General features: G+C 43.2%; 1 protein-coding gene across 1 annotated transcript; it reads right to left on the bottom strand.

The window, feature by feature from the left end:
• Positions 1–20,074: 20,074 nt before the first annotated feature.
• On the bottom strand, positions 20,075–26,700 carry FGF20 (fibroblast growth factor 20). The gene is made up of 3 exons (XM_060247309.1): positions 26,410–26,700; positions 23,191–23,294; positions 20,075–20,614 (listed from the first exon to the last, which is right to left on the bottom strand). The coding sequence occupies exons 1-3, from the start codon at positions 26,696–26,698 to the stop codon at positions 20,369–20,371; spliced, it is 639 nt and encodes a 212-aa protein (XP_060103292.1). The 5' UTR covers positions 26,699–26,700; the 3' UTR covers positions 20,075–20,368.
• Positions 26,701–27,147: the final 447 nt, after the last annotated feature.

Below are 27,147 nucleotides of genomic sequence, written 5' to 3' on the forward strand. Positions count from 1 at the left end.
GGAAAAGTTGGTGAGGTGGAGAGTTAAACCCATCCAGCCTCATTCTTCTCCCCCCAAGATGGCCACATGCATATTCCTGTTTTGTTCATTATCCTCAAAAACCTGGTTTCCCCCACAATCCATTGCAAACTTTTCCTTTCCTTTTCAGTCCTCCTCCAGCAATCGGCTGAGGTTTACGGACCTGTCAATAGCCCCAAACCAGAGATTTCCCAGTGAGTTTCACAACTGAATGATGCTTTAATGTGAATGTCCCACATCCCACTTCTCTACATTGACTCTTTACAGTTCTGTACACTTTCTGCTATCTTTTGAGAACAGAATGAGAACAAGGGGACAATTTTTTCACATGTAGTTTTATCATCACTGCATTAGATGGCAGTGTAGCCTTCAAAGCGAAAGTCTGTAGTGAATTTCATTTGTTTTTCAACAAAAATAGTCGTACAAACTTCTCCCATTCTCATACCCCTTCTGTTTTTTGTATAAAATAGGCAATGAACTTTGGGGGAAAGTAATATTTCTCACCATTCACATAGTCAAATTATACCTGAAACATCAAAATTGAAAGTGGCTTATTGGAAGGAGGAAATTCTTATAAAAGGAAACCTATTAAATTGTGAAAGTGATCCCTGATTGGATAGGCTCACTGATGCAACCACTTTAGCTAACATTCTCCTCAGTCTAACTAAGCTTCATGTACTTTCATTTACATCAGTACAAACCTGATTGGATATATAATAACATAATAACATGCGCTATTGGACACTGGACTAGCTGGGATCAAAACCAAAGCGCCCAAACCAGATAGGGGAAATAGTTAGCACTGAGAGCAGTCTCAAATAATATAATGGTAAGACTGAAGAATTTTTAGGAACCCCGCTTTCCCCACAACTGCAATTTTTATGCAAAGAGAACTAGTTAAATACTCAGCTCAACTCTAGGCAAAGTATTGTCCTCAGCGCTTTCTTAATTTGTTTGTTTGTTTTGTTATTTGGATTTTTATATAGCCTTTCTCTGAATTCACAGAGCTCGGGGATTCAGATTTAAAATCCGATGTTAAAATAGTTGAAATAATATCAGAATGGTGCCAGACAAACATACAATATGCATTACTGTCACACAATAAGTAGGAAAATCGGGGCGGTGGGGGGGAAGTGCCAGGTATATGGTACCTGTTGCTGTCCTCAACCAAAATCCTGACAGAACATCTCTGCCTTGTATGCCCTGTGGAACTGCATAAGGTGCCTCAGGGGGTGGATGTTACTTAGCAGAGAGTTCCACCAGGTAGGAGCCAGGCCTGAAAAGGCTCTGGTTCTGGTTGAAGACAGCTAGACGTCCTTAGGGCTAGGGATCACCAGTAGTTATTCTCAGCAGAACATAAAGCTCTTCAGGGGATATACTAGGGGATGCATTTGTTATATTTCTCTGAAGATTAATTCAATCATTAATCATTCAGTCCACATTTTACAACTCTATTGGAGTAAATATATGCTACTTGGAAAATCATGTCTTTGGGTAATGGCTTTTAACTGCATGTACGTCGGGTGCATAAGGAGTTCCTTTTTCATAAATGCAATTAAATATTGCCTATCAATATCAGGGGATGTGGGCAGACTCACTTGACTCAAGCAGGGTCCAGTGCTGCCATCATATATTCAAGTATCTACAAATCAACCTAGAGATTAATCTAGGGCAAAGCTACAGATATGGCTGATCACAGGTCAAGGCACAGCAGTTAATATCCAGGAGGGCTGAATCCAAATCAATTTTAGGGTGAAACTCTCCAAAGCTGGGCAGAGGAAGACTAGGAAGTCAACTCCAGCACAGAAAAAATCTTTCAACTTCTGTTCTGATGACACCTGTGGAAGAACCTGTACAACTGGTCCTAGTTCTATTACTGCTGGTGGCTCAAAGCCACAAAAACAATTGCAAAGCATTGGTATGTGTCAGTTCTTGAATGCAGTCTTCTATGCTCTTTAGGGCACTATTGAATTTTGAAAAGCCTATTTCAATTCAAAAATCTCTAGTTCCTAACCTTGTGCAAATTAACCTTATGAGTCCTTTTTTTGTGCTATTTCCCTCCTATTAAAGATGGATGAAAGGAAATACTTCAATAAGTAAATTAAACTATGGTGCTCACTGCCAGTGAATGCAGAGATGGCCACAAGCACAGATGAATTTAAAAAGGGACTAGATAAATTCATGGAGGAGAGGTCCATCAATGACTAACCATGGAAGCTAAAAGGGAGCCTCTACGTTTTATTGGGGGGGGGGGGGTTTGCCATCAAGTTGCAGTTGATTTATGGCAACCCTGTAGGATTTTCAAGGCAAGGGATATTCAGAAGTGGTTTGCCATTGCCTGGCTCTGTGTAGGGACCCTGGCATTCCTTGGTGGTCTCCCATCCAAATTCCAACTAGAGTTAACCCTGCTTAACTTCTGAGATCTGACCAAATCAAGCTATCCAGGTCAGGGTACATTCAGGCTACATTACAAAATGCCTCTGTGTTGATCACATGTGCAAGGAGAGTTTTGTGCCTCCTGGACATACACCAGCTCTTTCCTGTTTGCAACCACAACACATAGGGGGAAGCTGCTTTAGCCCCACATGCACATACATACCAATGTTCCCTCTAAGCTGCAGAGTCTTGTGAGCAAAAATTCTACTTTATGAGCTCCAGACATTAAAGTTGTGAGTTCCTGCATCAAGGAGTGTGCTCTGGAGCCATCCTTCCTGAGCTAAGACAAAAATGTGTGAGCTGGAGGCTAAAAATCTGTGATCAAGCTCATGTTAACTCAGCTTGGAGGGAACACTGGCACACACATATGCATTGTTTGGGGGCTTCAGACAGCCCCATGGAGCTACAGTTCTGTTGTAAAAATCACGTTATATATATGGCTACATGTGTTTCTCTCGGTACCTAAAAAAAGTAAAGCTGAAGCCAAATGAATTTCCCTCAGGATGAAGTTCAATAAATGGAGCACCTGGAAAGATCAGGCCAATCCCTAACTTTTAAGGCACCCACAGAATTGTCTCTGGTAAAGACCTCAACTGGCAGGTTCATAAAGAAAGACAGAAGTCCTTCAGATACCCCATCCCAGACTATGTAGGTCTTTGTAGATCAAAACCAGCCCTTTGAATTGTGCTCGGGAACAAACTTGGTGCCAGGGCAGATCTTTCTGCACTCATGCAATGTGCTCTCTATGGCTAATTTAACAGCTTGCCTTCTGTGTTTGGGACCATTTGGCTTTTTTCAAAGAGAGTAAAGGAATCCTGCCACTGAGCACCATAGATGAGTGAGGAAAGAAAAATGATGGACTGGAACATTCTGGTTCCTCTTAAGTCTTTCTTGTGTTTTGTTTTTTGTTATCACTGTTCAGGCTTATACACATATAAAGATTCAGCCAGCATCTCTGTGGGGATCCAGGGGGTTGGTGTTCACATTGCCCTCCTTGGCCACCTCCTTGGTACAGCCAAGACTCCCTCACAGGTCTAGCAAAAAACCTTGGAGAGGAGGGGGTAGATGGCACTCCACAGGTGAGAGAGGTTCTAGAGCCTTCTCCCTGACTGCCATCTAGCCTCATATGTAGGCTGTGCTCAGCCATGAGCAGGCCCACACAACAGGCTGCCCCTATCTCTCACAAGATGACCATCTCTCGCAGGAGGTTGGGTGGTCCTTTGGTGGCAGCCTCAACTGCTGTGCATTCACCACTCCATCCCCTGTCCCAGCTGCAGCTGCTGTCAGCAGACCCTTAAAGGGGCTGTCCAGTGACAAGAAAGCACCAGTGACATGAAAGCTGTCCAGTGACATGAAAGCATCATTCAGCTTGGTAGTGGTGGTGGTCCTGTCATGGCTGTCATCAACCTACAGGTCAGAGACAGGGGCTGCAATCACCTGTTGCAGCTAGGATGAGTCTGGGGACACCTTAGCAGCTAAAGGGGCCCAATTGCAGACAATATTTCATTATTTATTTTTAAAAGCAATGCCTTATTCCAAGCAGTTTCGATCATGTAGTAAGACTGCATCATGTCCAGACAGTTCTGTAGACTTTTATATTCCCCCCTCTTCTCTAGGAGCTCTAGAAGTTTGAGTTTTTTAATCCCATAAACCACTGAAGATTTCTAAAGGAAGACAAAGAAACTAGTATTTTGAAGAACTCTATTCACAAGTGGTTAAATAATCATGTGATTTGACAACAGACATCACCTCTGTCCTTGGAAGATATCAAAAGCTCTTTTGCCCATAAGAATAGTGCAAATATTCAAAATAATATGGACAAAAAAGATCATATAGAATTATCAAAGAATTCTACAAAGCTACTAAATCAATGTGCAAGATTCACATGAGAACTGTTAGGAACAAAGAGATTTGCTGAATTCAAACACACATGTCATATGCAAATATAAATCTCCCCATGTTATTGTTTAGACCTTAGAATTCTTACCAGTCAGAGTTTGAATACACAGAACTATTTTTCATAAATAGAGTATAACCTGTAGCCAGTTAATCACAGATTATCACTGTCGATAGAAATTTCATATCACCTGATGTCACCTCATATTTTTAATGGGGGACAATTTATGCATTTAGCTCAGAGCACAGAGTGGTAAATATGAATCTATAAAGGAATACTTCAAGCTGGCTTTCCAGATATAAAGCACTTAAGACATTTGGAGTTTTATATGTATGGGACTTCAGTTGAGAAGTCACAGCTGATTTCATACTAGGGGCCTCTTTCATAGCTTCTAGCCATGTTTGAAAGGGGTTTTCCTCAGTAATCAGGAGATTCCAAGTGAATTTAGCATCACATTTTCACATGTCTGAAATAGCTTCAACATAAACAAAATTCAACAGTTACTAAATGTGGAAAACTAGTATGCTCTCTGACACAGAACCATAGCCAGGGTGTGAGTCTAGTGGATGTACTGCCACACATTGAGTGTCGCTTTGCACCCCCTCCCCAGACTTGAGAGGGAGGAAGCTGTTGTATTTCCTTTAAACCAGAATCATGGTGTGGCTTGATAACTTCCATTTAAGGAAGATGTGTTCATTTTTAGAATGGGAAGTTCTCCAGTTTAAAAAAAATGTTGGGGTTTGTTCTCCCAAAACAACTGTACTGCAGACTCTACCTGCCTGATACAATTGGGTCTGTCCTACCATTCAAAATAACTATAATCCAGTTTTCTACAAAAAGCCCAGCAGGAACTCATTTGCATATCAGGCCATACTCCTGATGTCACCATTGTTTCACTCCATATACCTCCTTGAAGAAATCCCTTAGCACCTGTCACATCAACCATCACCAGTGGTCTGACCTAGCCTCAGATCGCAAAGCATGGAGGCACACCATCCACCAGGCTGTCTCTTCCTTTGAGAACGCACGCATAGCTGGTCTTGAGGACAAAAGGAGATTGAGGAAGAATCGCACTGCTACAGGACCAACCCTAAATCAGAGTTTTCCCTGCAGCCGCTGTGGCCGGACCTGCCTGTCCCACACTGGTCTTGTCAGCCACCAGCGAGCCTGCAGCAAACGTGGACTATTGCACCCTTCTTAAATCTTCATTCGCGAAGCCAAGCCGAGAGAGAGAGACAGGCAACTTTAACTGGGATGATGGGTAACTTAAGGAAATTATTTATACATTAAAAGCAAGTAAGACTGAAATTACTGTTCACATTCCTTTTCTGATACTGACAGTTTCATATCCACTAGCTTACACATAGCCATTTGAGCTTCAGGTACACATAGCCATTTGAGCTTCAGGTACACATAGCCATTTGAGCTTCAGGTACCAAATGTTTCTGATAGTTATATGGAAATCACTGTTTCTCCATTCATTTCTTTATAGCATCTCATGGAAATATGGGAAAACCCCACCCCTCATTTAGCAAGGAAGGGTGCCTACAGTCCTGCTCCAACAAGATCTCTTTTCTTTGTAGGAAGTATTCAGCCACCTTCCTTCATGGAAATGGGATAGTAAGAGACTTTAGGTGGGGTCTCACTGAATAGGTACGGAGGTGGAGATTGTGGACAAACAGAAAAGGGTGCGCAAGGACAGATGCTATAATCTGGAAATCACCTTTCAGGAATGGAACAACAGTGCTCTAAATCCAGGGAGGTCTGGATTTCCCCTCTTAACTGTTGCCACCACACCATAATATTATATCTCCAGATGTGTGCGCCACTCATGAATTTTTGCCAGAGGCATATTGCTGCAAAGATGTCACACAACTTTTCTTTCAGTTGCTAATTCTGGTGGCTCAGTAGTTTGGTTGGATCCAGTTCACTTTTTTGCTCACTCTTGCCCGATTCTCCTCCTTGCTACAACCTCCATCACACAGTAGCTTTGGTCTATCCAAGCCCCATTATCCTTTTCAGTGGTCAAAGAGGACTTGCTTCTCCCTATTTCACCTGCCAATAAGCTGGTTGGATCCAATCCATACAATGCAATTCTATGCAAAATCCAGCGACATCAATAGACTCAAACTGGCATAAGTCTGTGCAAGAGTTAGACCCAAATCACACACGCATTATAAGGCAGAGAAAAGTTAAAATACAGTTGTTAATCCTGCATGGCCATTAATTATTTCATAAACCCAAGGTAAAGGTAGTTAAAAACTTTTTGTTTTTCATGTATCAAATGCCTGATACTCACCCATGTAGAAGTGCATTTCTGTTTTTCACATGTGTAAACTAACAATGCTATAATATAGTGGGTTCTATGCATCAATGAGATGAGGTAGCAGTGATAAACAGCTCTTTATTAAGTATAGCAGCATGGTAGGTGTCTGCCTAACGATGCTGGACAACTGGCCAATGGGGCCACAACTATATACAACTCTGGGTTCCTGTGCAAGCCTGTTATTGGATCATTTGAACCAGCCAGGGGCCTGTGATTGGTGTAGGGAAGCAGGTATTTGGATCCTGCTACCCATTGTTCCCAGTTTCCCAAGCTCCATTCGTATAGTTCCAAGGAGCCAGGCAGGAATACCCTTATTCAGTCTTATACCATTTAAGTTCCAAACATAACAAATGTAAAAAAAGATGGAAAGCACTTTGAGAGGCACATGTGAATTTGGTCTCATTTGTTTTTTTACATTTCAGTTTGACAGCACAATTTCTGAAAATCATGTATCTCCCTGGGCAATCTAGGGAAATGCAGATGTGTATGTGGTGCAAATGCAGATGTGTATCTGGGGTTTTGTCAGATCTCCACACATTGTTTCCTTTAGAGGGGTAACAACAACAACATCCTTTAATGGCATATGACAGCATCACAGACAGGCAAGGAAATAGCACTAATAAATCATTGTCACGTATTAATACTGTCTCTCCTCTTGGTGGCCAGCTTTAGAGGGCTAGAAAATCAAGTTTTGTTCTTTCTGGAGCAGTCCCATGACGTCAACTAGAATTGTCTTGAGTTTTGACCATTGTTTCCCTGCTTTTCTCCATTTAAATATATATATATATATATATATATGCATACATTTGCCAGCATGTCAGGCTAGGACTGGGAAGATCTGGATTCAAATCCCCACTCAGCTAATGAAACTCACTGGGTGATTTGGCCCAGTCACCTTCTCTCAGCACAATCTACCTTGCAGGGCTGTTGTGAGGATTAAATTGAAGATAAGAAAATACACCCTGAATTCCTTGGAGATATAGTGAGACAAATGTGAACAGTTACTATAACTGTGGCATTCATGAAAATTCTGCGAGCAAAAAAACAAAAGGAACATGCAATTAGAAAAGGTTGTTTAATTTACTCTTAGTGAAATGAAAAACTGATAGGAGACAATAACATAATAGCAATGAGAGCTTTTGTGTCATGTTTTATGAGACCATTAATATATGTCTTAAATGGCTTTGGTTCCCAAAGTGCCTGGGGCATGTTTAAATGGTCTTCTGCAACATGCTGGCTCATGTCTTCATCTCCTGTAAAGATCACAAGGCTGGTGTTTTAGCAGCTTTCTGATAGCAACTGAAAGGGAAGCATAAGATAACCTTACAAAAGTTGCATTTAAAAAAAAAAAGGGTAGCCAGACCACAACATGTTCATTTTCAAGGGCTCTTCGTATGGACATGCATTTTTGCTGATCTAAATCAAGGTACCTGAAGAAAATGTTAATCAGGCCCATATTAAGGAAGCATGAAAAACTGGCAACTTCTACCCAGACTTTGTTTTGTGTCCATGTTACTAGGGTGAAGAAAGGAAAACACTATTCCACTCCGCTTCACCTGTACCATGGGCTGCTGTCAGGATTAGGGTTGCCAGCCCCCTAGTGAAGGCCCTGTCCCTGCTGCCAATCAGGTGGCTTGTGGGTCCAGGCAACATCACTGGAATTGTGGTGATGTCACTTCCAGTGCACACAGGAAGTGATGTCATCATGCTGGTGATGTCTGGGCAATGCTCTGGTCTTTGAGCAAAAATTCTATGATAAAAGCCATTTTACCATACAGTTTTCACCCAAATACAAGAGTGTCACCATGATGTTGCAGCATGATGACATCAGTTCCAGTGCATGCTAGAAATGATGTAGGCATGTTGCCAGTAACATTGACTGGGCCTCCTTCCTGCTCCTGGTAAATCCCACTCATCCCCCACTAGTTGCCAGGAAAGACCTGGCAACCCTAGTCAGGATTGCCAATTTTTACTTCAGACTGGCTACCCAAAGCCCCTAGTCAGGAGGACCATGGAGTTAGGGTTGCCAGGTCTGTACTGGAAAATACCTGAAGACTTTGGGGGTGGATCCAGGAAAGGGTGGGGTTTGGGGGAGGGGCCTCAACATGGCACAATGCCATAGAGTTCACCCTTCAAAGCAGCCAATTTCTTCAGAGGAACTGATCTCTGCCAGCTGGAGATCAGTTGTAAAAGTGGGAGGTCTTCAGGCCCCACATGGAAGCTGGCAACCCTAAAGCCAAAGAGAGTCTGTTGCATCAGAGTTGGCTCTGGAGGAATTGGCAAGTTTTGCGTGGAACTAGACCAGAAATTTGAGGGCCCTAGGTGAAATTTTTGCAAATTTTTGCAAATTATTTCCTTCCCAAACTCTACTGCTGGCACATTACGGAACACAGTTTTACTGGCTGCGCGAGCAATATATTGCAAAGCTGACAAAGCCTGGCAGCTGAATGCCATTAATCATGTGGTGAGTGATGCTGGCTGGGTCTGTTGAATCCTTCCTGCCTGTGCAAGAAACCTTCTTCCAGCCCAGGAGGCTCAACTGACACAAGAGTCAGGAAGAGTGATATTTTGCCCTTTTCTTCCTCTCCGTGGCAACTAGCTAGATTGCACAGTTTTTTTCTTCTAGATGGATCTCCCTTCCTCCACAATCACCTTTTCAGCATTCATGGGCCTCTGAGCTCACCACCTGAGAAGGAGAGATGCGGGAGAAAATTGCCTTTACCACAACCTTCTGTTGGCTCTGCAAAAGATTCAGCCAAGAGCTGGGTATACTACTGGGGATAAGAGACAGAAAGTTGGTCCCAGTTTAAATCTTACCCTACCATGGAAAGCCAGTGTGGTTTAGTGGTTAAGAGTGGCAAACTCTAATCTGGAGAACTGGGTTTGATCCCCCACTTCTCCACATGAAGCCTGCTGGGTGACTTTGGGCCAGCCACAGTTCTCTCAGAACTTTCTCTGCTCTACCTCCCTCACAAGTTGCCTGTTATGAGGAGAAGAAGGGGAGGTGATTGTAAGCTGCTTTGAGACTCCTTAAAGTAGAGTATAAAAACCAACTCTTCTCTTCATCATGTTCCCTTGGTGATGGTATCCCTATACTGAGAGTATACTCTGTGGGATCCAGCATAGTGTAGTGGTTCAGAGCAGCAGACTCTAATCTGGAGAAACAGGTTTGATCCACCACTCCTCCACATGAAGCCTGCTGGATGACCTTGGACCAGTCACCATTCTTTCAGAACTCTCTCAGCCCCATCTAGGCTTGCCAATCTCCAGGTCCCAGCGGGGGTTCTTCCGCTTTCCCAGGTTCCTACCCACCCCCAGTCATCTGGCTGGTGGGGGGAAGCCCCGCCCCCAGAGGACCATGTGCCTTTCTCCCTCCGGAGGCTTCAGTCTCCGATTGAAAAGCTTCCTCTTGGGATAGTGTGCCTGTGCTACTTTGAAGAAGGTGGCAGCAACTTGTGAGTAGAGAGGCCAATCCCTCACTTCAGAGTCACCAGAAACAGGGGGGAGAGGGAAACGTCTGTTGAGCAATTCATTATTCCCTATGTGGAGATTGATTCTCATAGGGTATAATGGGGGATTGATCTGGAGGTTTTGGGGGCTCTGGGGGAGCTGTTTTTTGAGGTAGAGGCACCAAATTTTCAGTATAGTATTTAGTGCATTTCCCCAAAGTACCCCCCAAGTTTCAAAACTATTGGACCAGGGGGGTCCAATTCTATGAGCTCTAAAAGAAGGTGCCCCTATCCTTCATTATTTCCTGTGGAAGGAAGACATTTAAAAAGGTGTGCTGTCCCTTTAAATGTGATGGCCAAAACTCCCTTGGAGTTCAGTTATGCCTGTCACACCCTTATTCCTGGCTCTGCCCCAATGTCTCCTGGCTCCACCCCCAAAATCTCCTGGCTCCACCCCCAAAGTCCCCAGATATTTCTTGAATTGGACTTGGCAACCCTAGCCCCACCTATTTTACACAGTGCATGTTGTGGGGAGAGAAAGAGAAAGCTTTGAGACTCCTTAAGGTAGAGAAAAGCAGGACATAAAAACCTACTCTTCTCTTCTACTATGAACTTCCTAGGTAACCTTAGGGAATTTCTTGTCTCTTTCAACCTGAGGCCTAATATGCCTGGAGTAAAATGTCCTGTCACTTTAACAGAGGCTTAATGTGTGGAAATAAGCAGCTGAAAGTTTTCCTGACATGGAGATAAATAACATCACATAGTAGATAACAATTCCATTAAGCCTCTATTAATGAGTAGAACATTTTCTCCAGGCCAGACAGCAACCATTTCTCCATCTGAAATAAGGAGATAATAATAATGACCTACTTTACAGAGTTCTTGAAAGGATTACCAACCAAAATTTGTGACAATATAAATACTGTATTATATAAACACTCTTATTACAGAATATAAAGACTACATTATCCTCATTCTTCCAAATATACAGCATACAGAGCTAAATAAAGGTAAATAAGTTCACTGAACTAAATTAATATCTTCCTTGTACATTTCCCTGTGACTATTTTCTTTACCAACAAATCTCTCCTGCTGACTTTTATAGATTATCTCACATGATACGATGTTTAAACCCCTGTGTCTTCAGATCTCTGACAGGAAATCCCCTTTACGCTAATAAATATTGTGTCTGTGGCAGGCAATTGGCAAGTTCCCCTGATCGTGATAGTCCCTGGCTGACAATCACACAAAACTCAGAGCAGAGAGAATATCTTAAAACGTTTCAGCATTTGGATTTTCCTGATGTCTCCTTTCAAGTTCTTTATGAACAACTTGTGTATGGATCAAAACATGCTAATTTCATCACTGCTGGCCAACATCATAAAAGAGTCCTGTGGGAGCATCTGCATATGCTCAGTAATGTTTGAGCAATCAAATCTTTTAAGAGAAATACTGAGGCAATTCCACTAGATAAAAGGGAGCCTCTGTTGGAAACAATGTGTCTTTTTCACATCAGGTTGTATTTGTTACTATTTTGACTTCATAACAAAGGGGACATTTGCCCAAGGCATCTGGGCTCTGAAGGACATCATGTTTCTACCTTCCAGGTGTTATTAACAGCCAGGAAAAAACCTTAGAAAACCGGGGTTTTCATGCCTATTTGAAATCTGTCTAGACTTACAACCATTGAAACATCTGCTAGATCAGGCCAGTGGTCCATCTAGTCCAGCATCCCATTTCACAGAGCAGTAAACCAGTTACCCTGGAGGACCAACAAAGAGGGCACAGAAGCCAAGGCATTCCCCTGAACTTGTCTCTTAGCACTGAAATTCAGAGGTTCACTGCATATATATGTGGCTGTTCCCTTTACTTATTTTGGCTAATAGTCATTAGCAGGGCCATCTTAACAGCATTATCGGCCCCAGGAAAAGCAGTGTACTGGGCCCCTACGACTACTCACAGGAATAAAAATGTAAATGGTCATAAACTGTCAAAACCTGGTTATTAGTACTGCATCATACACAGATTAATAATGGGCCCCTATGCTCGTGGGGCCCACGGGCAAGTGCCCATCAGGCCCATGCGTTAAGACAGCCCTGGTCATTAGTGGACCTACCCACCATGAATGTCTTTTAAAGCTGCCTAGTTTAAGTGTCTAGGCCAAAGTACTGGCCCAAAAGTCTAGCCCAAACTGACTAGGCCACTGCAGTGGATTATAGACTAGGCCACTGCAGTGGATTATAGATTATATGAACATATAAATCAGACCATCAGTCCACCAAAGTCAGTATTGTCTACTCAGACTGGCAGCGGCTCTCCAGGGTCTCAAGCTGAGGTTTTTCATTCCTACTTGCCTGGACCCTTTTTAGTTGAAGATGCCAGGGACTGAATCTGGGACCTTCTGCTTCCCAAGCAGATGCTCTACCACTAAGCCACCATCCCTCCCCAGATCAAATCAAGTCTTAGAAGCTAAAATGACTACACTGAGCCTATTGATTTGGTCACATTATGAGAAGACAAGAGTCCCTGGAAAAGACTATAATGCCAGGAAAAGTTAAAGGCAGCAGGAAAAGAGGAAAACAGGAGATGTGTTGACTCAAGAAAGGAAGCCACGGCCCTCAATTTGCAAGAGCTGAGCAAGGCTGTTAATTAGGAGGATGATTAGAAGGTCATCAATTCATAGAGTTGCCATAAACCCGAAACAACTTGAGGGCACTTACCACACACACACATTATTGCTTTATTGTTAGCAGGAACTCATTTGCACATTAAGTCATACCCCTGGTGCCAAGGCAGCCAGAACAACGTTCCTGTGCATTCCTCCTCAAAAAAAAAAAGAGCCCTGTTTGTTATACAGATGATGATGTATAATTTATGCAGATCATCTGACATGCAGCTTTCTATTTGTAAAGTGACATTTGTTGAATTATATATTATCAAGTATTTGTAGCTTGTCATATACTGTTTTATTTGTTTGTTTCATTTATAGTCCACCTTTCTCCCCAGTGGGGACCCAGAGTAGCTTACATCATTCTCCTCTCAGCCATTTTATCCTCTCAACAACACTGTGAAGAAGATTAGGCCGAGAGTCTGCAAGTGGCCCAAGGACACCCAGCTAGCTTTCATGGCAGAGTGAGAATGCAGACCTGAGTCTCCTACATTCTAGTCTAGTATTCTAAGCAGGACACCAGACTGGATAGGGTTGCCAGCCTCCAGGTAAGGCTTGGAGATCTCCCACTGGAGAAAATAGTCAAAACAAAAGACTGCCGAATGGAGAATACAAATCAAAAATACTCTGTTCCAAGCACAATGAGAGATAATTTAGTAATAGCCTGCCATTTGTCTACAAATATATAACACACAAATCCCAAATATAAAGTATGAACTACAGTAGGTCCTCAGGTCCAAGGATGAATAGATTGAATAATAATAATAAAAAACCTTATAGTCCTGTTTGCTACCTGCTTTCACTTTGAAGTGGGACCAAACCGGACTATACAGAGCTTACAATCTTAACAATTCTTATCACTTTTGGAATGAAGCCAAACCAGATTCCGAGAAACTTACAGTCTTATTTGCCAGAACTTGTGTTTATGTGGGAATCACAGCAAACATTCACCAGTAGCCAAAGCCTACAATAATTATACAGGAAAAAATTCTCCAGCTGGCAGAGATCAGTGACTACTTTGAAGGGTGGGCTCCATGGCATTGTACCATGCTGGGGCCCCTCCCCTCCTCAAACACTACCTCCTCCCTGTTAGACCCAGAGCCAAGAAAAAGTCAAGTAGAGTTCAAGATCTTTATTCCAGCATCATGGGCATACACATGCGTTGTCGGAACTGACCTTCCCGCCAGTTCCTCCGGCTTATAAACCTTTGCCCTGACCGTTATAATTTAAGCCAAAGCATGCCAAGTTAAAGTGGGGGTTTTGTGTGGGGTTTCTATTAAGCTCTCATCACTACATGTAGAGTTATCATTCCTGAGTCGCATCTCCTCCAGTTCTTGACCTTGGTTGCGTAGTAACTAGCCAATTCCCAGACATGCTATCCTCCCTTCAGATAAGCAACAAGCAGCAATTCATATCAAAGGCAGCATAGAAAACAAGCACGAGCATAGCATTGTATGATTGGATACATATGGAAAGAGGAACAAAATGGAGTGACTCTTGACACTCCTGGATCCACCCACAAAGTCTCCAGATATTTTCCAGCACAGACCTGGCAACCCTAAGTCTGACTCTCTTCATGATTCCTCTCACTTTATGCTTTGTGCCCATGTTCATCCACTACTGCCCAGACAAGTCTCCCCTATCCTATAACCATGCATGGGATTTTTCTTACCTAACTTTACATTTATCCTTGTTAAAATTCATTTTATTGGTTCCAGCCCAGTTTTCAAGCCTGTCAAGATGATCCTGCATCCTGTTTCTACCTTCTACTGTATCTGCAACCCCTCTCAATTTAGTATCATCTGCAAATTTAATAAGCATTCCCTCAGTTCCGTCATCCAAAGATGTTGAACAAAACAGGCCCCAGGACAGATCCTTCAGTCTGAAGTGGGATGATCCAGAATTCCAGTATCTCAGTCTTCCTTCCATCCTTGCCCTGCATGTGTAGCATTAGTTCAAATCTTGTGCATGGTTTATTTCATCTTTCCTTCAAGGAGTTCAGGATAGATAGAGTACACTGTTCCTCCTTCTCCATTTTATCCTCACAACAAAACTCTGTGTTATGGAGTGTGGGTCAAAGTCAGCAATAAGCTTTGTGTCACGAACGGAGAGGGGGAGATTTGAACCCCAGTAGCCCAGATCCTAGGCTGACACTCTAACCACTACACCACACCTGGCCCCAAGAAAAAAAGAGAGTAATTATATATCTAATAGCCAGGGCTGTGCCAAGAGTTTTTGGTACCCTAAGCAAACTATGACTTTGGCACCAATACATCTGCCTACATTCAGAATACAGAAGTCTAAAACATTGCATTTGAAATGAAGAATGCAAAAATACAAACAATGTTTTGCATTTTTCTCCAAAACTTTTTATTAATCCTAACACAATGATAAAAGGGAAGCAAATCACTTCTGTCTAGTTCAGCACCCCTTAAAGGTTGGTGCTCTAGAAAGCAGCCTACTTCACCAATATGGTTGAGTCAGGCCTGCTGACAGCTCTTGGATGAAATGAACGAAAGAGTCTTTAGCTGTCTTTTCTGTCTGGTAGTGGTGCTGACTGGTAGATAAGTTGTTCCCACTTAGCATGCTGTCAAATGCTTGTCAAGCTCTCCAGAATGTTTTCCCTGGGTCCATCTCTATCACCACCATCTTATTCATACGGAACTAAAGCCAATTGGCCTCTCTCCAGCACCTGATTGTTGTCAGGCATGCAAATGATGCTGTCTGGGCCCCAGTATAAAGAAGACAGTGGTGAGTAGTCCCTGTAAGTCATGGATGGCTTCATGAGCTCTCTCATAACTTCATGTAACCTTAATGCTGACATAAAACAATATCAGCAGTTCTTTGCCACGCTGCTTTCCTCTGGCTTTTCTCTCATGTATGAAAAATCAGAACACATTTAAGACTTTTTCTTCAGAGTCCAGACACATTTTAAAAAAAAAAAGACAATCCAAAGTGTAGGCTCTTGTGTTTTTTTCCCTCACAACCTTTCATGGATATGTGATTTGGTTTTTAAATGTCATGTGTGAATTAAGGACTGCACACAATAGTCACCTGCAATTTTCAGCAGAGTAGTGGCTGACAAAAAGGGTTTCATGTCATGATCATGCAAATTGCTGCTATCGGTGCCGCATTAAGCTGTGTCACACTCTTCTCCGCCTGTTGACTTAAAAGATGTAACTCTGCCTAGGATGGCACTGCTAACGGTCCATCCACTTATTAGTTTTCTCATAGCATGTGTACAGGTTCAGGAGCTCTCTGTTCTTTTTTGTAATTTCTTCATATGGCCTGGTCTCAGCCCTGGCACTGCAAATAGTTGTCAACTTGGTTTGGCTTCAGAGGGCAATAAGGATAGATGTTTTCTGGGTCCCCAAGACTGACAAAGGGCCCACTTCTCAAGCCCTTTTCACTTTTCATGGAGCAACCATGATGTAGTATAGGGGTCACCATCATGGTGCCCATGAGCACTCAGGCACACATCTGCACTTTTCCTGTTTTTTGGAAAGCAGGGCCACTAAGGCTTTTGTCCAACAGGGCTTCTGATTGGTCACTGGAGATCTGATTAGATGTGAAGGGATTGTTGTTTTTTAAATTGCTTTGGCAGCAGCCACCACCGCAGTACAAGAATCTTCACTGTGTGGGTGAAGAAAAACTATGTGTATTGTATGTGCAAAGAAATGTTTTTAAACAATATGTTCATTTTAAAAGCATCCTGTTAATCAGAGCGTGTGCCTGAAATGTTAGAGTTTCTATTAGATTTGTACATAACTTCACACCCTGGCATTTTGGGCTCATTTTGTGGTTGTCCCCTACCCATCATCCTGCAGCTGCATCAGAATTCTAAAGATGCCCAGAGGCTCAGAAAAACTGGGAACCTCAGATATTGTATGACAGAATGATCAGCTTGTATACTGTACTTTTTCCAGGCAAAAGGGGCCCTCTGAAAGTGCCATTCCCTTAAAGCCCTGGAACCAATAATGCTACCATATACTGAAGATAAGCCCTAGTGGTAGGGTTGCCAGGACTGTTAGAAAATACCTGGAGACTTTGGGAGTGGATCTGGGAGAGGGCAGGGTTTGGGGAGGGGAGGGGCCTCAGCATGGTACTATGCCAGACAGTCCACCCTTCAAAGCAGCCTTTTTCTCCAGGGGAGCTGATCTTTGCCACCTGAAGATCAGTTGTAAAAGTGGGAGATCTCCAGGCCCCACCTGGAGGCTGGCAATCCTGCCTAGTGGAGATAAGCCTTTGTCAGCAGTGACTGAAATGAAGCTCTGATTCAGCAAGTGATAGATTTAGAACATGGCGCAAGTATCTATTGCTGCAGTTGCTAACTACTGAAATGCATATAATCTCTGTGTAAAGTTGCCAACTAGATGGGGGGTGGGGAGAGATATCCTATCCCTTTACCAGAGATTTAATGAATGGAAATTGGCAGTTGAATATGTCACGAATAACATCAACTGATCATTGTTTGCAAATCAAATTGCTATTAAAGCGACAGCTACATGGGGCAGTTTATAGGTCGACACCTATTGAAAGACCTGGCCTTAATGCATAGGAACAGATATGGCCTGCAACAGTAATGATTAATAAATACATATATCGTGTGCATACAGAAACATATATAGGAAGAAAGTTGATTCATCTGAAATGTGATGTTGGGGGAGTTTTTTACAAATACAAGTGGACTGCCAAAAAGACAAATAAGTGGGTTCTAGGTCAAATCAAGCCTAAACTTTCCCTAGAAGCCAGAATGACAAAACTGAAGCTATTGTTCTTTGGTCATATTATAAGAAGACACTGGAAAAGACAATAATGATAAGGAAAGTTGAAGACAGCAGGAAAAAAGAAAGACCCAAAGGAAGCCATGGCCCTCAGTTTGCAAGCACTGGGCAAGGCTGTTAAAGATAGGGCATTTGGGAGGTTATTGATTTCAGGGCTTTTTTGTAGAAAAAGCCCAGCACGAACTCATTTGCAATTAAGCCACACACCCCTGAAGTCACCAGAAGTAATGTCACCCGTTCAGTAGGTTACTTTCCACATATTGACACAAAACAGTACAGTGCCATCAGCTGCATTTCATGGATGTGTGTTCTCACACAGCTCAGTGAGAGACCTTATTTTGCTCCCCCCCCCCCCAAACACAACTGAAGATAGAGAGCCATGTTCAGGGGACCAGGCAGCAGAAAGCACAGCTTCTCCTGGAAGGGAGTGCTTGTGGGCAGCTCTGCATCTCTCACTCTTGTTGCAAGCCTGTTGGAGGCTGAAGGTGGGAGAAAGGACAGAGAGTTCAGTCTGGTAGCTCATGGCTGCCTAGTACCTTCCCTCTGCTGGAGACATTTTTTTGAGCTGGAGCGCTGGCCAAGCAAACTGGAACTGCGTTCCTGTGTGTTCCTGCTAAAAAAAAGAGAAGCCCTGCATAGGATCACTGTAAGTCAGAAGCAATGTGATGGCAGTGAACACACAGAGAGAGGCTTCTCAAAATATCTCCATCCAAACACTGACTTGAACCACATCTGCTTAGCTTAATTAAGCAAAGGGCTTCGATCATCTGCCTTCCAGTCATACCAAGGATTACCTTGCTGGATTCAGAACTTTCTTGTTACCTCTTCACCCTTTGAAGTTAAGCATTTTCTGGACTTTTTAAAGGGGCATCTCTTTTGAAATAAGGAGATTTTCAAGGAAGATAAAGGAGCCATGGTGGTAAGCTTCAGTGACAGCACTGATATACTAACACATTTGCATTCTGGTTGTTCTTTTGTGTTTCAGTGGAATAACACTTCACTGCTTCTGCCTTCTCACTGCAGCCCCAAAATCTCCAGAAATGCTGCTCCTTGGAGGCAGGAGACACCCCATGCCCCGGGAACAACATAAAGGGGGAATTGGAGGTCTGCAGCCAGAGAAGATAACAAGCAAAAATTGTCCCCTCCTACAACTAGGATATACATGTCCTTTGTGATTTACCTAGATTTGCAGAAACACCATTTGGCAGGGAAATTTATTAACTTTTACGGCTATCCAGACTAAATGGCCAAGCCACGCTGTTTTACTATGTGATCAGTCAATTTGCCCTCTTAATCAACAAACTGCATGTATTTCAGCCCACAATACCTGATCCCCTTGTCTGATGAAGTGTGCTTAGAGAGCACACGAAAGCTTACGTTCTAAATAAAACTTGGTTGGTCTTAAAGGTGGGACATGACCCCTGCTTTGTTCAACTGCTTCACACCAACACAGCTGCCCACTTGGACCCTCCCATTTCTGTTTGTGGAAATCCTCTCTGGGATCTTTTGCCTGTCTCATAATGTTGTGATGTTATCAACCATCTTTCCCTTGGGCTTTATACATTTTGCATTCATACCTAACTCAGAAAGTGATTTAATTGTCTCTCACAACAATCATATGCAGAATGAATGTGGAATGGAATGAATCTGGAGATAGGTATGTTGCATATAAAGAGCCATAATGTCAAAGCTGGCTTATGGTAAGCCCAGCAAGGGGCTTTCAAGGCAAGTGAGAAGCAAAGGTGGTTGGCCATTGTCTTTCTTGGTGGTCTCCCTTCCAAGTACAGACCCTGCTTAGCTTCTGAATTTGGGCTATACCACACCACCTTCCCACCCACCCCATGTGGTCTGAAACATGGGAAAGTAAAGGTTATACACTTTCCTCCTTTAGATAGTTCTATTATCAGATTATTACTTTAAAAATAACTGCAAAATAAACATAAAATATATATATTTTAAATTTTTAATGTGCATTTTTAATTCAGTACAAATATATAGGGTGCAGTCATCATAAGGCAACTGACATATTTTTTCCTGTTTATGACTAATCAGGGTGCACATAAAATATAACCCCAAACTATTATTTCATCATAACAATTTGTCGAGAGATGTTTCTGTTTGTAATGTTTTCTGACTAAATGTCTCTTTTTTTTGTGCACCGTGATACTAGCTCATAGTAATGTTGGCACCATAAATGGTTTTTGTCAGGGTAAAGGGTTGTACTCTCTTCATAGCCCAGTAAAAAATAAACTCTGTAATAAATAAATATTTAAAATAAATATCTGCAATCTGAAAGTGTATAAATTAGGTCCATCCTGAAGGAAAAAAATATTCTGAAATTCCATTTCCAAGTTTTGCATAGTCACCAGAACTTCATCTGACAAGTCCACTTGGTGTTCTTTTTATTTTCCCTGTCAGCTTGCCATTTCTTCTTTTTTTAATTAAACCATTTCTTCCAGTTTTTTATATTCCAACTCCACAGGCTTTATTAGGTAGTTTATTCATGTTCTACAGTAGGGAGGAAATAATCCAGAGTAGTTGAGTCTCAGTCTGGTACGTAAATTGTCCATTTTCAACTTTCTGTCGTCTACTTGACCAGCACATTATCGAATAAACCTAAAAGACATTGGACCACTTCACTGTAAGGCTCTTTCTCCTAAATCCAGATATTAGGAAATGAAGGCTTCTCTACCGCTAAATGGCCTCTCCAAGCTGGCTTCCTAGATCTCCTCAGCACTCCAGATTTCTTTGTGTCGAGACTAAGATTCCATTCCCCTTCTGCGTTGAACTTCAAGTGAATGTCAACAAATCCTTGTAGAGTTCTGGCACTCTTTCAGGATCCACAGGCCTGGGCAAGAAATGAGTGAACTTCTGGTGTCTTTTGGACCGTGCCCCATCTCTGGGGCTGCCATCTTTGTTAAGTGCCACAAAGTACCGCCGGCCTGAGTCGCCATGCTTGTACACATTGGAGGAGTAAGTGTTGTACCAGTTCTCTTCAAACTGTTCTCTGAAGACACATTCAGGAGTGAGCTTCTCCTGTAGAAAATAAAAAAGAAGTTGGAATTAATAAAAGGGTGGCACCTGCTTAGAAAAAAAGTCATTTTTAAAAAGACCAATATCAGAATTTTACTTCATAGAGTTGGAAGGGACCTCCAGGGTCATCTAGTCCAACCCCCTGCACAATGCAGGAAACTCACAAACACCTTCCCCTAAATTCACAGGATCTTCATTGCTGTCAGATGGCCATCTAACCTTTGTTTAAAAACCTCCAAGGAAGGTTTTTACCACTACGTCCCGAGGAAGTCTGTTCCACTGAGGAATCGCTCTGCCAGGAAGTTGTTCCTAATGTTGAGCCGGAAACTCTTTTGATTTAATTTCAACTCATTGGTTCTGGTTCTACCTTCTGGGGCCACAGAAAACAATTCTGCACCATCCTCTATATGACAGCCCTTCAAGTACTTGAAGATGGTGATCATATCACCTCTCAGCCGCCTCCTCTCCAGGCTAAACATCCCCAGCTCCTTCAACCTTTCCTCATAGGACTTGGTCTCCAGACCCTTCACCATCTTTGTTGCCCTCCTCTGGACCTGTTCCAGCTTGTCTATATCCTTTTTAAAATGTGGTGGCCAAAACTGAACACAATACTCCAGGTGATGTCTTACTAGAGCAGAGTAAAGCGATACCATCACATCACATAATCTGGACACTATACTTCTGTTGATACAGCCCAAAACTGCATTTGCCTTTTTAGCCACCGCATCACACTGTTGACTCATGTTCAATGTATGATCCACTAAGACCTCTAGATCCTTTTCGCACATACTACTTCAAAAAGCAGCTTTTCTTCCAACCAACGGAATAAGAATTAACTGCTTCTACTGGGTTTAAACATTTTGTATACTTCTAGAACAGCAGTGGTATATAAGAAAAGTGATCATATTGATCAAAAATTGTTTTGCTGAGGATTACTTTAGCAACAAGGGAATTAGATACTAGAGTTTAGGGTTGTTAGGTGCTAGCTGGAAGTCTCCTTCAGGCAACAGAGATCAGGCCACCTGGAGAAAATGGCCACTTTATAAGGTAGACTCTATGGTCTTAAATGCCATTGAAGTCCCTCCCCCCCAACCCCACCTTCATCAGGCTCGACCTCCATGTATTTCCAAACCTGGAGCTGTTTTATTGGTTAAATTGCTATTTATATTGATATTATATGTTTTTGTCTTTATGTTGTGATCTGCCCTTATTGCAGGGAGAGTGGAATATAAATTTAAATAATAAATAAATAAATCCTGCTGAATCACAAAGGAGAAGCCAATCTCATTATAATTTTCTGCATTTACTTCTTTACTTCTTTTTTCTCTCCCTGAAAATCAGTTAATGAGCTGAAGGCACAACTTATGTTTAAAGCTAATCCATGAAGAGAGTAGCTACTAAATAACTATACAATAGAGCTATCTCAGGACTTTGAAACTAATCATAATAAATGTTGCTTCTCCCACCCCCAGGCTGGACTCGTTTTCAACCTCCAAACTGACAAAATGTTCTATATTCAATAGTGCACAGTATAACCTTTCATTGTTTTATTTTGAAGGACATTTTTCTCAGAGGCGGGCATGCCATTTTAACAGGGAAATCTGCCAGGGGGCTGCTGATCTAGAGGGTCAAAAGAAAGCCGAATTGGAGGCCAGAAGAAAGCAGAACCATGTCTCAGGAACTTTGCCAGAAGCACAAAGATTACTTGGATTACTTGGCAACAATTATTGGTGTTAGCTCATTGATGGCCTCTTCCCACACTGCTGCCAGTTTGTGGGAGGAGGCAACAGGAAGAGCCAGTGCCCTTTGTTGATGCCACCAGTCAGGTCTGAGCAAACTGGACCCTGCAGCACCGGCTTGTAGCACCACAAAGCCCATTCATCTAGGCTTTCTCCTGGCCTATTTTAATTTCTCAGTCCACCCATGAAAATTTCCTAGGAGAAAGAAAGAGGGGTAGACAATATGCTCTAATGGCATCGCTATCAGACCATTTGCATTCAGGACATTTTTCTTAGGTGTCATACACCTTGTTTATATTTTCTTTTCAGCCTTAAGCCAATATTTTTTCTGCCTACAGGCAACCGTTTCCAAAGACTTCTCTGCAGAGGGACCCCTGTGCACTGGAGAGGATTCTGGGGCTTGTTTTGAGGCAGATGCCCAATTCATGTGGCATGCTGGAATTTCACTGTCTCCCCACATAAATGTAGGTGCATTTAAGAACTTAAACACAGGATGTGCAGCTGTTCTCTGCAGGGAAAGATCCACAGTGGCAGGCAAGCTAACTTTTGGGTAGGCCAGGTTATTATTTATCTTTTCATTGATATACCCCTAATAAACTCTGAACCCAGCTTGAAAAATATTGAGAAATGATCACATGGCATTTCACATCAGATTATTTCAGATAATTGGTACCTTGATTTTATTTCACTGGCCAGATAAGTCACTTGCTGACTCCAAGTAAATAATAAAAGAAATGCAATGTGCTTTTTAAAGAAGCCAGTGGCAAAATTTCCAATGCCCATAACAAGGTACCACATTCAACTTAAGCTATAATAGATGATAATGATGATGAAACTTACAGAGCCGTAGAGTTCTCCTTTCTCATTCATTCCAAGATAAAGGCCACTGTCCACCCCTCGAATACTGACTAATCCCACTGCCACACTGATGAATTCAAGGATACCTGCATTGAAACAAGAAATCAGAAGTCTGATGTTAATATCTATGTACATCAAGATTGGTATATACTTACTTTACTTAACTATAAAATATAGTTAAAGACTGATGATGCTTCTACTAAATACAATCTAACTTTAATACCATAACATCATCCACAACATGTTTATCTTAGTAACAATAAGTTCTAGTAATCTGTTTTGATATCTAATTGATCTGAGGGTATGGACTGAAGTCACATGATCTGCAACCTTGTTGAAGTTGGCCTATGAGAGTCTTTCTGGGAATCCCCTTTATGCTGTTTCCATGTAGGAAGGCAGGACATAAAATATGACTAAAAATAAAATCCTCAGAATTAAGCGTGTGCTTAAATACCTCCAGCTAAAATCAAATGGGCTTAACATAGATTAACTTTGGCTGGTTTGTGCCCATTTATTCTTAAACCATAATAATGATAGATGGCTAGACTGGGGGAAATCCTTTGTTGATTTGTTTCCAACTGCATATACTGCTCATCATTATTGTTCAAATGATAGCCACTGACTTTAGTCACAGCTTTGAATCTCTCATGTATTTATCAATATATATTAGCTGCCTTCCATCTAAAGAAAATAATGTGTGTTGTCATATACAGTTTCTGGAGTTTTACCTGAAAATGATTAGGTTTCTGATGTATGATGCTAAGGGGCATCCCCAGACCAATCTTTTGCAAATATCAAATGTTACATCTTTCTGTTGCAAATAAATCATCAGAGTTTTCACATTCAAAGTTTCATTGAAAGACATGGGAGGTATTCTGTCTTTCTGATATCATTTTCAAAGACACTGTCCCCCCCCCTTCATAATAAGCAGGTGATTCAACTAACAAAGAGACCACATCAGACACATTTACTGAGAATGAAGATAGAATAAAGAAGTCGCAGAAATGTTTGATCTCAATTTCGAACTTTTTTTAAGTAATTGCTTAGTGTTTACATGTTGGAAGAAGTCTCCCTTCTGTGAAGAACTTTGTATTGAACTAAAAGTTCCTTTCCCTTGGAAAAACCATTAGCATTTCCAATGCATTGGAAATCAGCTAAGAACCTTTTGCAGGAGATTGTTTTGACTATCAGAAACCTGATAGAAAACCTCTTCAAGCACCTTTTGTGGCTGTTAATTCACAAGGCACTCAATGACTGCCAATAATAGCAGGTTTCTTTAGATAAGGCTGGCCTACCCACAGGCTGCCTTGTTTGTTTGCCCTTTCAAATCAAGCAACCCTTCCTATTCTCAGGGCAGTCTCCTTTCTTGATTATTAGTTGCACAACTGTGTTCTAAATCAGACTGGCAGATTTTTGGACATGGAAGGCCTAAGATCTAACACCTGCTTCTCTGTGGGTTCAGTCACTGACTAGCCTTGGGCAAGCCATTCTCCCTCTCCACTTCTTGCTCCAACAGGGTCAATTCAGGCACCACAACACACCAAGAGCACTGACACCCAACTGGGGCTTGTCTTGTTCCCAGCTGACCCAGACACAGAGGTGGTGTGAGATGTAGCCTACATGGGCCATCCCCTCCCAAATCCATATCACTCTCCAGATCTCAGCAAGCTCCAAAATGAGTTCACCTACACCCAGCCATCAGCAAATACTTTGGGATTATGAAATGGGAATAGTAGACACCTGCCTGGGCTCTTGCAAAGATCCATGCAGCTTTATGATGCACTTATAACTTCCCATTGATCTTTGGAAGTCAGTGAGCTTAGAAGGATGTAATGCTGCTTAGAAATGCACTGCCAAAAAGCTGTTCGGCAGATAACACAACATTAGGCTAAATTAACACTAAACAGCAATGTCAGTTTGTTGCAGTTGCACAATTCAGTGCCCTGGATGCTCTGTTCAGTTCAGCTGCACTTTGATGTTGTACTTAAGGCTGCAGTCCTGCAAATATTTGCATATGCATCAGTCCCATTCAAATGCATGGGGTCTGTACAAAGCCACCTGATGGCAGGATCGGATTACAACTGATTAAGACTAACTACACTTGCATCCTTTTTTTAAAGGAATGAGAACTCTGAGAGAACAGGGTAAAAGGCTGAAAAGGATGAGCCCTGTGTGTAAGGCTGGTAAATATGCAGTGCCCTATTCCTAAAGTGAGAGGTGCCAGGGACTCAGCGCCCTCTGACCTAGAAGCCTTCTCTTCTAATCTGATTCACACATGACAGATTTCCTACAACAAAAGCACAAGTTGTCATACCCGGGCTTTTGAAGCTGCATGTACCTTTCATTAGCGTTTTGTGCTATTAAAAATCATTTTATCACTTATAAGCCAGCTTGCGCATTTCATGACCAGAAAGACGGAAAACAGATTTACTAAACCAATAAGCATCCCTCAGCCACGTGGACAACATGTGACAACTGAAGCAGCCATGCAATGGACATGGCTTTTTGCAAGCTGTGGACAATCCTAGCTTCCAAAAGCAGCTCAACATGTATGTGCATGCAATACCTGTGGGCAGGCATGTAAGTCCTGCATAGGTATTGCATGCTGTTATTGCTGGCCTGGGTGCAGCGGTTAGGATATGAGACCATTGCCAGGGACAGCCCTAGACTGTCTGGCACCCTAGGCCAGGCTCACTTCTGGCACCCTCCCTGCACTGATAGCATCATTGAGTCACATGGGGACACCCAATTTGGTACCCCCCGGAAGGCCAGCGCCCTAGACAATCACCTAGTTTGCCTAATGGCTGGCTCTGGCCATTGCGTCTCAGCGATGGAAGCCCGACACTGCAGGAGGCTGTTCAGAGGCTACTCTTGACTTCCCAGGTGCCAGAACCTGCAAGCCCTGCCTCCCGTCCAGTCCTGCAGAACTCAGGCTGATGTCGCCGGAATCAAAACATCTGCACTCCTGGCTGTCCACAACACACCTTTCCACCAGCCTTTCCCTAGTCCGGATTAAGTTGTTTTGAAACTTCCAGCTGGAGGAGAGAGCCGTTGCTATACCATCTGTTGCTATAGGATGCTTCCGTCGCGGGAGGAAGAGACGGGGGGGGGGGGAGGATGATTAAAGCAGCAGCAGCAGGAGAGAGAGAGAGCGCGAAAGGGGAAAGGGAAGGCAGGCAGGCAGGCAGAGCCGCGCCTTACCGAAGAGGCTGTGGTCCTGTCTCGTGCCCTGGACGCTGCCGTCGGGCAGGATCTGCAGGTGGAAGCCCGTCCGGCAGTAGAGCTGCCTCCGGCGCAGGATGCCCTGCAAGTGGGCTAGATCCGTGGCTCCGACGCCCCCTCGGGAGGAGCCTCTCTCGACTTGAGCCAGGCGGTCGCCCAGCAAGGCCGGCCTCTCCCCGGCGGGGGGCAAGAGGAAATGGGAGCCCACCTGCTGGCCCAAGCCTTCCAGGCCGCCCAGGAAGCCCCCGATTTCGGCCAGGGGAGCCATGAGGAGGCGGGGGGAGCGAGAGCGACGGGAGGCTGAGGCTGACGCCCGGCTTGGGGGGATGTCGTCGAGGGAGCGAGGGAGGCTCGACGGCGTCCGCGTCTCTAAAGGCTCAGGCGACGCTGGAGGTTCTCCCGCCGCAGGCCGTTAAGATAGCGGCTGCCTGTCTGGGGAGTCTCTTCTCTCCCCGGGCATGGGGGTGGCGGGGCTGGGCCAGGCTTGGGCATAAAGGACATCGGCGGCCGCTGCAGGTGAAGGGGCGGTGGGGCCGGGGCCCTCTGGCTGGCGTCTTGGGGGGAACCGAGGAGCTCCGAGCGAGGCTGCGCTTCCAAGTGCAAACAGCAGCGAGTGCGGAGGGACGGGAAATATATACATGCATGGGGCAGGTCCCTTTTTTCCCTTCTCCCCCCTGACATATGCTAATAACGCCGAAGGTGGCTCGCAAGCCGGGG

This window comes from Heteronotia binoei, chromosome 9 (assembly GCF_032191835.1).
Source record: "Heteronotia binoei isolate CCM8104 ecotype False Entrance Well chromosome 9, APGP_CSIRO_Hbin_v1, whole genome shotgun sequence".
Taxonomy (NCBI): Eukaryota; Metazoa; Chordata; class Lepidosauria; order Squamata; family Gekkonidae; genus Heteronotia; species Heteronotia binoei.